The 12583-nt window shown below is 36.1% G+C and overlaps 1 protein-coding gene and 1 pseudogene across 3 annotated transcripts in view; both read left to right on the forward strand.

Moving 5' to 3' along the window:
• The window catches only part of FYTTD1 (forty-two-three domain containing 1), a 28763-nt gene extending 23247 nt beyond the window's left edge, over positions 1 to 5516 (forward strand). For all 3 annotated transcript variants that reach the window (XM_008570697.1, XM_008570699.1, XM_008570698.1), the window contains exons 7-9: positions 382 to 456; positions 1297 to 1423; positions 3067 to 5516. In XM_008570697.1, coding sequence (XP_008568919.1) covers positions 382 to 456; positions 1297 to 1423; positions 3067 to 3165 — 301 coding nt within the window. In that variant the 3' untranslated portion in view covers positions 3166 to 5516. The remainder of the gene's footprint in view (positions 1 to 381; positions 457 to 1296; positions 1424 to 3066) is intronic.
• A 3471-nt stretch (positions 5517 to 8987) lies between these two features.
• LOC103588888 lies at positions 8988 to 11286 on the forward strand (annotated as a pseudogene).
• Positions 11287 to 12583: the final 1297 nt, after the last annotated feature.

Raw genomic sequence — 12583 nt, forward strand, 5'->3', positions numbered from 1 at the left:
TTTTCATTAGAAGCTCTTCTATACTATTTAATTTTTTTTAATGTGCAATTATTTATTACACTGAAAAATATTGAATAAGCACAAGAGTCCAATTCCTGTATCCAACATGCTGATTTCATTATGTCATTGTGGGGTCCAGATAGCTGTATTTATTAAAAGCTAAGAAAAAGTAACAGATACTATTTTATTTCATTGATTTATTTTTGGCAGCTGGCTGGTGTGGGGATTTGAACCCTCGACCTTGGTGTTATAACACTGTGCTCTAACCAAGTGAGCTAACTGGCCAATGCACTACTTTTAAAATGTATATTTTTATGTGGAGCATACTATAGGATTTATAAACTTCCATTTTAATGAAATTTTTAATTTTTTTGAAACTAGGTGGCGGACTTCTACCACAAATGGAGGAATTTTGACTGTATCTATTGACAATCCTGGAGCAGTGCAGTGCCCAGTGTAAGTCTTTTCTTTCTTGTTGCAAACATTATAACCTCTCAGTACATGAGAAAATAGAAAAGTTCGGGACTTCTGCTCAGAGTGTGATGTCCAACAGATACAAGGATAAAAGTAATACTTGTGATACAAAATGGAAATAGTATAGTGTAAAGTAAAAGTAAAAGCTCCCTTGATTCCTGGTTTTATAACCCCAAATAACCACTTTTAACAATTTCTTTTGTATTTTTATTTTTAAAAATTTTGTGCATATATAACATTGCATGTATATTTTTATGTATGTTTGATAATAGATGATACTATCTATATATACTTAGTACTCCCATCTTTCTCTTCCCCCTGATATATTTTGGACATCTTTACTTTTCAGATCATACAGACCTACCTTCTCCTTAAAGGCTTCATTGTGTATTCTTTTATCTAGATGAGCTTAATTTAGTTAACCATTTCATAATATTTATTGCATTATAAACTTTATATATTTATGGAGTTTCTGATCTATCCAGCCATCTTAATGATTGAAATCAAGAGAATGTAGAATGGGTCTCTTCAAAGGTTGCTTTATTTTAACAGAAGATCAAGACTTGGAAATCACCAATCTTTCCAAATTGTTGAAAAGTTTATAGTTCTTCTTAAAGAGGTATTTTGCAAGCAATTACAAATTTTAATCTTTAGAGTAGCCAATCAAGAGCCAGATGCCTTTTTTTTTTTTGAGAACACAGGGAAAATAGCCCTACTATCATTTGAACATGTATGTGAGTCAAGTTGTCTTAAATACCATATGATTTATTTTTCTTCTTTTGATTGTTAAGCTGGTCTGATACTTTAATATTTTTCTAATAGAACTCAGAAACCACGATTAACTCGTACTGCTGTACCCTCATTCTTGACAAAACGGGAGCAGTCTGATGTAAAAAAAGTTCCTAAAGGTGTCCCCCTACAATTCGACATAAATAGTGTTGGAAAACAGGTAAAAAGATTTCCTGTATTTCTTTGGGGCATTTACTGAGAATATTTTAATTTACAAAATAATAATTGTATACTGAGTTCAACGAAGTGTCCTCTAACTCCCTTCCCCAAACCTAGGCAAGTACTAGTCTACTTTCTGACTGTAAATTTGCCTGTTTTGATGTTTCATATGAATTGGATCATATAATATGTTTGTAACTGGCTTCTTTCACTTAGCATAATGTTTTCAAGGTTTATCTGTCTTTTGTATTAGTATTTCATTTCTTTTTGTTGCTGAATAATGTTCATTATATGTATATGCCACATCTTATTTATTCATTGTTCAGTTGATAGGACATTTGGATTGTTTCCACATTTTGGCTATCATGAATTAGGCTGCTGTGAACATTTGTATATAAGTTTATGTATAAGCATGTTTTCATTTTTCTTTGTTAAATACCTAGGGGTAGAATTGCTAGGTTGTATGGTAGTACCATATTTAACCTTTCGAGTAGCTGTCAGACTGTTTTCCAAAGAAAACAATTTTACATTCCCAAGAGCACATATGAGGATTCTAAATTTTTCAATATCCTCATCAGCACTTATTATTATCTGTTGTTTGATTATATCCATCCAAGTGGGTGTAAAGTGGTATCTCACTATGGTTTTGACAGTTTTTGTATTAAACTTATATCCTGTGATCTTGCTAAATTTACTTACTTGTGTAGTGATTTTACTTATTTTGTCACTGTTGTTATATCCTTTCTGAAGTGGTAAAGTAATAGTTTGTGAGTGCTTTCTGTTAGTTGTTAATCAAAAGCCAGATTTTTTCATTTGAATTTGACTGGGCTTTCTGTGGTAAACACAGAAATTCAAGAAAATTTCTTTCACAGTATTCACAAGTCTAATAAACAACTCTTACTTTTATCAGAGGCATCTCTAGAGTTGGTGGCAGTGTTTGCAGAGCCTGAAAATAATTCAGATAGATGCATTTTTGGGTGAGATGCATTTTTGGATGTATAACTAGTAGACATTATGTATGTGTGTTTTATATATTGTGTAATGCAAGCATTATAGTGGTTAGGAGATAGGGATTCTGTTCCCACTTTAATTCTGGAGCTGCTACTAGGCAAGTTAACTAACTACTCTAGGGCCGGCCTGTGGCTCACTCGGTAGAGTGCGGTGCTGATAGCACCAAGGCCGCGGGGTCGGATCCTATATAGGGATGGCCGGTTGGCTCACTGGCTGAGCGTGGTGCTGACAGCACCCAGCCAAGGGTTGAGATCCCCTTACCGGTCATCTTTTAAAAAAAAAAAAAAACTAACTACTCTAAGTGATTCTAAGTTCACCTTTTTCATATAGTTTTCATTAGGATTAAATGAGGTCTTATACATGTTTAAAAAAAAAAAAAAAAAAAAAAAAAAAAAAAAAAAAAAAACTAACTACTCTAAGTGATTCTAAGTTCACCTATTTCATATAGTTTTCATTAGGATTAAATGAGGTCATACACATAAATATTCAGGAAATGTTAGCTATTGTTACTATTAATTACTGTTAATTAATCATCAGATCACATTATTGTTCCAAAGCAAATATGGCTAATAGTCAAGTTGTTAATTGTTGTTTTGTTTGTTTGTTTGTTTGTTTGTTTCTTCTTTTTTCTAGACAGGGATGACTTTGAATGAGCGGTTTGGGATCCTGAAGGAACAAAGAGCCACTCTCACGTACAACAAAGGAGGAAGCCGCTTTGTAACCGTGGGATAGATGCCTTGTCAAAAGGACTTTTGAGTGATGACTCTGTTTGAAAAGTTGAATTGCTTGAAGAGTTCATCACAGAAATTCAAGAAACTTTACTTCAGAATATTCATAAGGCTAAAGAACTCTTATTTTTATTTTTGAAGTTTTTTTTTTTTAAACATGTATAAAAAATACTGCCCTGAAAGAACAGCAGGGATTATGCCTATCTCTTAAAGATTTCATGGTTGTCTCAGACAGAACGGTTCTCTATTTGACATGTTTGGTTCCTCAAGCAGCAGAAGGAAGACAGAAAGATAGAAAGTGATTATTTTTATGATAGTGGTATTTAGGATCTCGTTAACTTTGCCCATTTTTTAGATTTTGCAATGGTAAATCTTGTTCTTCAGAAATATGAGTAGGTCTCTTTGTTGCTGTCACTTATCCTTTAATAGTGTTGATATAATAAGTGCAGTTGCCTTTTCTTCATTAAAGATATTTTTTAAAAAACTTATTAGAATTCCAGTTTGGGGTTTTAAGATTTATGGGAATATCTGGAATTTGGTTAATTTTTCAGGTAGTGTTAGGTTAATCTCCCAGACTTCTAAATCTTTAATGCCGAACTTTTAACAAGACTTGTGGCTCTAGGCATTAGTCTTATTTAGAATGTTGGTGCTTAAAGTCTGTAAATGCATATTTACAAAGTTATCTGATAGGCCCTTGAAAGAGAACGTTCAGTGTTAAAATCTGACAGTTTGCATTGAGTAAATGAAGAAAGCATGAGAGGAAGTAGAAAGTTAAAGGACAGGTAACTGAGGTGCAAAACTTTAAAACCCCAAATTTTAAACAAAGGGCAAATAACAAAAAGAAAAGTTTAAAAACCCGGGTCATAGGTATACTGTTTGGATTTAGCATAGTCTTGAGTCTAGTTAGTGTTAAAAAGAATTCTTCAAATGATATTTAGAATTATAATTATTGAAGTGATTGAGTCCCAGAGATATTTTGATAGTGAAATTAATAGCCATAAAGTCCTAGACTTTCTTCTTCTTAGAAAAGTTAAAATTTATAAGCTTTTGAGCTTACTAAATTAAATAATTTATAGCTCCAGAAACAAAAGTACACTTGTATATGTCACAAAGAAAAAAATGCAAAATTATAATATAATTACATTGCAACTTTTCACTCTGATTTCTTGTATGGTATAAAGTTCAGGCATTTATGGAGGAAAAAGGGTCCCCCCCCCCCTTCTGGAGGGGTGAGAGGAGTTAGTCTGTTGTGCCAAGATAGTGCTAAGAGTCCTCATATAGTTGTATAATATAAATTATGTTATAATGCCAAAATACAGCCAAATATTCCAGCTACAGGTTACAAATTTTGTTATTTTGAAGCTTGACCTTTTGGTTTGCTACAATGTTAAGACTTCTAAGTTTCTCTGCAGTATATTATTAATGTTGACTTTTCCTGTAAAACAAAACAAAATATTAAGTTATTGCATTGTCTCTCATGTTCTTTGGGTTACTTATTGATTTATGCTAGCCATGGAAGGCTATCAATAACAGTTTCATGCTTATACCAAAGAATTAAATCTGATCCTTAATATCTGATACTTTGTCAGTACTTCTACTGATAAGGGATTATTGGAAGCCAGTCACAAAATTTGAAAACAAACCATAGTCTCTCCATACCTATTTGATGCTTTTCATAGAGGCCAGGGACTCATTGCAGAACATTTTTGCAAATGTGAATGCTTATTTTTGATCCAGGAACAATACGTTTTAGACTGGTTTAGAATTACTGGTAGCTTATTTAAAGCAGAGGAAAAACAACTGAGCACGAGTTTGCTGTCTTTAGAACAGTTTTCCTGTCATTTTGAATATTATTGAACAGAGCTATTGTTAATGCCATTTTTGGAACAACCTTAAAAATTACCCCAAATATTGACATTAAGTCCATCAAACAACAAAGTGTCTTTGGTATATTAAACTTTTGCTCTTTGTGCATCTGTAATTTAATTTTCTCTTTAAATATAAAATTTTGCCTTTGGTATAACTAAATTAAAACTCTTGAGTAACTAACATGTTGTATGTAAACAAAACAATATACTTTATTGGAGGAAAATTTCCTTTTTTGGTATGTGGTTATAGTCATCCTTGTTCAGTTCTTAAAAGTTTTGTTTTTTCTTTAAACGGAATACAACTTAAAATTTCCTTTGCATCAAGATATATGCAAAACATTGATGCAGTGCATCACAAAATGAAAGTTTGTATTTAACGAGGAGGTGCTTTACACTGTACTTTTTGGTGTTTTTTTGAAAAGTCACATTTAGATCTTTTCTGAAGCTGTTCATTTTTAACAAATAAAATGTTACAGGTTTCACATGATTTTTTCTTAGCTATAAAGATTGAGTTGTGGTTTTTAGACTGTTCTGTTACAAAGAACTTTGCAGTGATAATTTGTATGTATAACTTTTAGGGTTTGAAAATTTACCTACCAACTAAATTGGTAAATCAATCTAGATTCTTCTGTTGGCATCCCTGTAACTGCCCTTTGACCATTTTTTGGTAGCCAGGAGGAATTAAAAAAGATAATCATATTTATTTAGAATGCAGAATCTTAGGCTAGATGAGCCTTTAGAGATCACCCAGTTTAATCTCTTTTTAATCTTAGTAAGGTGAGGACTAACATTGTGAAGACTGAGTCATTTTTTGAGTTCATATCTTTTTATTCTCAGTTGACAAGTTACTTCTGTGAATTGAACACCCACAGAAAGTAGTGGAATGGTTGTGTGGCTTGTCAGATATCTGAGAATAGGTAATAGCCATGCTTCAGCATTTGTAGAATGGTAAGTAAATCTGCCAGTGATGATTATGGTACATCATTGCTTTGGTATTCAAGTTAAGTAGACCTATTAGAAAAGGCCAGTGTTTCTAATCAGACTACGTATTTTTTTTTCAACAGGCATAAACTTTTCACCATAATTTATTTATTTATTTATTTTCCTTTTTGTCTTTTTTCGTGTCCGGCAACGGATCGCAACCCTCAGTGTTGCGCCCGTACCGGACCGGGACCGGCAACGGGATCGCAACCCTCAGTGTTGCGCCCGCACCTCGCTCAGCCAGTGAGCGGGAACCGGTCTGTATGTGGGATCCGAACCCTTGGCGGGAGCGCCGCCGCACTCCCAAGTGGCGCACTGTAGCAGTGCGCCACCGGGCCGGCCCTTCACCATAATTTAAATTGTAGGCAAATCATAAAATATTTATACGAATGAAGAAACTAGTAGGTTCCATTGCCCAATGGTTAGTTTTTGTTAGAATAGGTAGGTGTAGAATTGTATTTTGATGTCAGTTACTTTGTAATTCACACAATATGTAAGTTTCAGGATAATTTTTATTCTTTTTTTTTTTTTTTTTTTTTTTTTGTATGTGAGAACATTTCAAAATGTTCATGGAAAGATCATACTATCTTTTTTTTTCCTTTTTTTGGACCAGTAAGGGGATTGCAACCCTCGGCATGGTGTCGTCTGCACCACGCTCAGCTAGTGAGCGCACCGGCCACACCTATATAGGATCCAAACCCGCGGCCTCGGCGCTACCAGTGCCACACTCTCCTAAGTGAGCCACGGGGCCGGCCCAGGATAATTTTTATTCTGACGTATTTTTTACTATAGGAGATGTGGGTGAGAGAAAATACCTTACTTGGCACTACAGAGAATGAATATCACATTCTAAATGCAGGCAATATTAAAGCAGAAAATGATTTTTTATTTCTGATCAATAGACCTTTCAATTTTTATCAGAATTATATTTGTTATTTGCCGGTGTAAAAAAAGAATTAAGCATATGATTTAAGCTTCCCTTTAAAGAAAGTTCTGTTTTGATCAATTTGGAGTTAGTCTCTATTTTAAAATACTTAAATAAACCCCAAGCATTTATGATAAGAATTTTGGACTATTGTGGATCATTAATAGGAATTTAGCGATTTGCTTGGGAATTGTAGACTTCTAGTGTCTTTTTTTCCTGCCATTACAGTTTATCTTCTTCCTGTAATCTATTCAACATAAAGCCTGGTAAAATAAGCAAATGTGATGCCATTCTGGGACTGAAATTCCTTTTTCTGAGTGTGTTCACATTAGGTATACCTATGTTTAAAGATGAATAGGAAGCTATTTCCCTAGTGTGTATGTATTTAATTTCTACTTCTTCCATTTCCGTTTTTCCCAGTGAGAACAAAATCACATTGAATTTTCTCATCTTGTATAAAATTTAAAAAGTCAATTAGTGCTTTTTACTAAAGGAGTTAAAAAAGGGAAGGACCAAATATTTATTGAATATATTCAACAAGTTAGCTTTGTGCTTTACATTGGAAGAGAATGGGATTTGCCAAGATTTTAAGCCTACTGCTTTGAGTTTATAAAAGTTGAGTCCTGAAAGGAGTGACCATGTATGTATATTTCTAGTGAGTAGAAGAGGAGAAAGAACTTCTTCTGCATGCAATGAGATGCAGAGCTAAAAAGAGCTATTTGAGATTTGAGTGAAACTTTTGCCCCTGAAGGAGTTAACTTTCAGTCTGTAAAGTAAACAGGAAGAAGCAGGGAAATTCACTGTATCAATTCCTAAGACTAAATAACCCCCACTGCATATTTTTCAGCTTCTGTTTCCAGACCACAGAGTAGTATTGGGATGTTATAGATCCCTGTAGCCCTTTGGCTCAGAGCCTTTTTTTATGACTGTCTCTCATCACTTCTTTTATTCATCACTAGATTCTTTGATGGACTCCCCACAAAGACTCCATTTCCTGTATCTCATTCTCATAAGATGATGTCACCTACTTTATGGAGAAGATTGAGGGAGTAGGGTGAGAATCCCCTTATATTCTACCTTTACTTTGTAGTACTAGAAACCTCAAATCCTTAGAAGTCTCAAAATTAACTCCTTGATCTGTCTTTATTCCCATCCTTTCTTTACCTAGGACTTGTTCTCATATAATCGTGTATATAGTATCTTCATTTCCCCCCATATCTAAAGCCCTTTCTTTTGGCCTTCAAATATCTACAGACTCAGTCAGGTACCTTGTTCTCCTTAAAAATTATAATTCTTTTTTCTCTCTTCCCAATCTTCTCTCCTGTGTTAGTGCATAACCTATCTTCTGTCTCTGCTGCTTTACACTCATCCTTACTATTTTTTAACTATTAATGTGCTCAATGGAAGATAATTATAGCATATAGGTTAATATATTAAGGACCTTAAAATCTAGTTGAATAGTCAAACATCAGTCTATAAATTTGTTCAGTTCAGGATTAGCATTGTATGTTGCGATTACAATGGGATGTGCATGTAAATAGGAAAAATAAGGACATATTCCAGAGAACTTGTCAGAAAAATTTAGTGTAAATGTGGAAGGTAGTAGGCAATCAAATTAGATGATGTAATGCTGCATTTTTGAAAGATTCATCTGGCAACTAATTCTATAGCATTGTAGTGTTAATATGGAATATTTAAATAGAATCTTAGTCATTGTAATTGAGATCTTTCTAAAAAATATAAAATGAGATCCTGCTCTTAAATAGGTTAATGTCTTTCTAAGAATAGCAAAATAATTTTAGGAAGACCAGAATAACAAACCAATACATGCATTGGATGAATGTTATTTGCCAGTGATGACAAATACATCACCTGCCTTTACAGTGGCCCATGCTCATAACAGATACTGGTAATCTATCATGGAACTTTTTTGCTGAAGAAGCAGGTGGTAGTAAGAGTTCATAGGACAGTTCGCTGGGCAGCTGTTATTAAACAATTTTGGCACCAAGATTAAACATTTTTACAACCTCTTGCATTTAGGAGTTCGGGAAAATGCTAATCAAGATTTCATTGGAGAGTGGGCGTGGCCTCATGTTGATTCTCTTACTGGCCGTGGGCCTTCCAGCTGGATTGGATGCAAAAAAGGGGGTGGTAGCAAAGGCGCGTGGCGTGGCCACTGCCAGTCAGGAATAAGGCCGGCCTTTGGCGGGAGGCAGGAACTCTGCAGATACTGCGTGAGCCAGCTGGACTGCTGTTGCAGGTGTGTAGTTTGTTCAGGAGCTTGTTGTGGAGAGTCCCTGAGGCTGTGTGTGAGAGGCGTGAGAAGGAATATGCACTGAGCTGTATTGCCATCGTGCCTCCAACCCGATCCCAGGCACGGACTACCATTCGTTTTCCAGAAAAGAAGCTGTCTCGGACATTAGACAAAACTAAAAACTCTAGTAACAATAAACTAGAACCAACGACTGTCCAGGCTATACCCTGTTCTCCTTTCGTAAAAATCCTGCCTCTCCGGCCGGCCGGGTGGCGCACTGCTACAGAGCACCGCTTGGGAGCGCGGTGGCGCTCCCGCCGAGGGTTCGGATCCCACATACAGACCGGTTCCCGCTCACTGGCTGAGCGAGGTGCGGGTGCAACACCGAGGGTTGCGATCCCGTTGCCGGTCCCGGTCCGGTATGGGCTTGACACTGAGGGTTGCGATCCGTTGCTGGACATGAAAAAAAAAAATCCAGCCTCTCAGCCCCAGAAAACGTCTGGGTGATGACAACCTATACAACACTCACCATTTACCTCCCTGTTCTCCACCAAAGCAGGGCAAGAAAGAGAATGGTCCCCCTTGCTCACATACACCTAAGGAACGCAGATTAGTATTTGACAATCAGCTGACAATTAAATCTCCTAGCAAAAGAGAACAAGCTAGAGTTCACCAAAACAAAGTACTTTCCTCAGTTCAAAAAGGTCAGGAGACCACACAGCAAGTTCTGAGCAGAGATGTCCACTGGAGAAAGAATCTACATATATGAGACTGTTAAGGCAAGAAGGCACTTGATACCAGCAAGCAAAGCTGGCCCTGAGTACAGCTGTCCCAGATCGGCTACCTTCCAGGAATAAGGAGATGGATGTCATCAGGAATTCCCTGAGAGAACACATCTGTGGGGAAAAAAGCTGGAAGTCTTTACCTTTCTAGTGCTCCTGGAACTGGAAAAACTCTGCTTAAGCCAAATTCTGCAAAACCTCAAGAAGGAATTGAAAGGCTTTTAAACTGTCATACTGAATTGCATGTCCTTGAGGAGTGCCCAGGCTGTATTCCCAGTTATTACTCAGGAGATTTATCAGGAAGAAGTTTCCAGGCCAGAAGTTTCCAAGTTTCCAGGAAGGTCATGATGAGGAAATTGGAAAAACATATGACTGCAGAGAAGGGGCCCTGTGATTGTGTTGGTGTTGGATGAGATGGATCAGCTGAAGAGCAAAGGGCAGGATTTTTTACACACTTTGAATGGCCATGGTGAAACAGTTCTTGATTGGTGCTGATTGATATAGCTAACTCACAGACAATTCTGTCTAGGCTTCAAGCTAGAGAAAAACATAAGCCACAGCCGTTGAACTTCTCACCTTATACCAGAAATCACATGGCCACCATTTTGCAGGATCGACTTAACCAGGTACCTAGAGATCAGGTTCTGGACAATGCTTCGATTCAGGTCTGTGCTTGCAAAGTCTCTGCTGTTTCAGGAGATGTTCGAAAGCGCTTGATATTTGCAGGAGAGCTATTGACATTGTAGAGTCGGATGTCAAAAGCTAGACTGTCCTCAAACCCCTCTCTGAATGTAAATCACCCTCTGAGCCTCTGGTTCCCAAGCAGGTTGGTCTTAGTCACATATCCCAAATCATTTCAGAAATTGAAGGTAACAGGATGACTTTGAGCCAAGAAGGAGCACAAGATTCTTTCCCTCTTCAGCAGAAGATCTTAGTCTGCTCTTTGCTGCTCTTGACCAGGCAGTTAAAAATCAAAGAGGTCACTCTGGGAAAGTTATATGAAGCCTACAGTAAAGTCTGTTGCAGACAGCAGGTGGAAGCTGTGGATCAGTCAGAGTGTTTGTCACTTTTAGGTTTCTTGGAGGCCAGGGGCATTTTAGGGTTAAAAAAAACCAAGGAAACCTGCTTCACAAACTTGTCTTTGAACATCGAAGAGAAGGAAATAGAGCATCCTCTGAAAGATAAAGCTTTAATTGGAAATATCTTAGCTACTGGATTGCCTCTTAAATTCTCTTATACCCCACAGGAAAATATTCAGCTGGCATTTAGAGAGCTATGGAGTCTTCATTTTAAAACTTTATACACAAAGGTCTGAAAACAAATATGACCTTTTTAACTTGAAACCAATTAATTTTAATCTATAGATTCATGAATACTAGCACAGAATAATATCTTTGGGTCTTATTATTTTTACCCATAAAAGTGACCAAGTAGATGTATTTTAGTTATATTTACTACTTCTACCACTTGTATGTCTCTAGCCAGTGTGTTTGCAAGTATGTAGATTTGCATTGTAGAATGTATACATATTTACCTCTAAGTTTCTTCAAACATTAGTGTAGTTTGTTAAGAACTTTGAGGTTAGGATAAGAAAAATGAAAAAGAATGATCCAGAAAAATAAGGAAGTCTACATTTAGATTTGGACACTTTGGTCAAAGAATTTATTTCTTTTCGGAGTGTACTGTGTTCACATTGTAGATACTACCACATTGTAAAATTTTAAAGACTCTGGGTTTCTTGGACACTCCTAAGGTTGTGGGAGTGGTAACAAGAATGTGACTCTACAGATTGTGAATATATTTCTTTTCAAGTTGAAAAAAAAAAAAAAGATTTTATTGAAGAGTTGGGCTTTCAATGATTGGTACAATCTCTCCAACCTTATTTTCTTTTGTTCTCTTACATGAACTATCTGGTCTGTGGCCTTAATGTCTTCCATGCGTACCATTATAAATCATACCTGGATGTATTCATGCTGATCCTCCTTCCAGTCTAGAATATCGCTTACACCTGCTAGCCTATCCCACTTCATAATTCAGGTTTGATTCAAGACCTCATTCATCCATGAAATATAGATTCCTTTTATCTGAAGTCATAGATAATCCCTACTCAACCCTTTTTTTGTTGTGTTATTCTCTAATTCGTCTATTGGCCTGGAATCCACAATTAGATCATAATCCTGTAGGAAAAGGACTGTATCTCACAGCTTCTTCTATTTCCCAAAGTAAATATTAGTTGGTTAATTGTAGGGGAAATTTACATCATGTAACAGGAATGGTTAAATGTAAAACTGAAGAATATGCTAGTGACTGGTTGCAATGTAAGTGGGGTCTAACTGGTTTAAGGTGAAGTATTTTCCACTCTTTCATTACTTGAGGAGTTTCAATTTGTTTTTGTTTTTTTGGTGGTTGGCTGGTACCAGCATCCAAAACCCTGACCTTGATCTTATAACACCACACTCTAACCAGCTGAGCTAACTGGCTAGCCATGGATGGTTTCAGTTTTGACCGTTTCTTCAGTAATTCATCCTGCTTTATTCAACAAGATCTTGCCTAAAGGACAAGTACTTTTGAAGATTTTTATTTTCATTAAAAAGAAGAGCTATTTTATAAAA

Source organism: Galeopterus variegatus, unplaced genomic scaffold (genome assembly GCF_000696425.1).
Source record: "Galeopterus variegatus unplaced genomic scaffold, G_variegatus-3.0.2 Scaffold624, whole genome shotgun sequence".
NCBI lineage: Eukaryota > Metazoa > Chordata > Mammalia > Dermoptera > Cynocephalidae > Galeopterus > Galeopterus variegatus.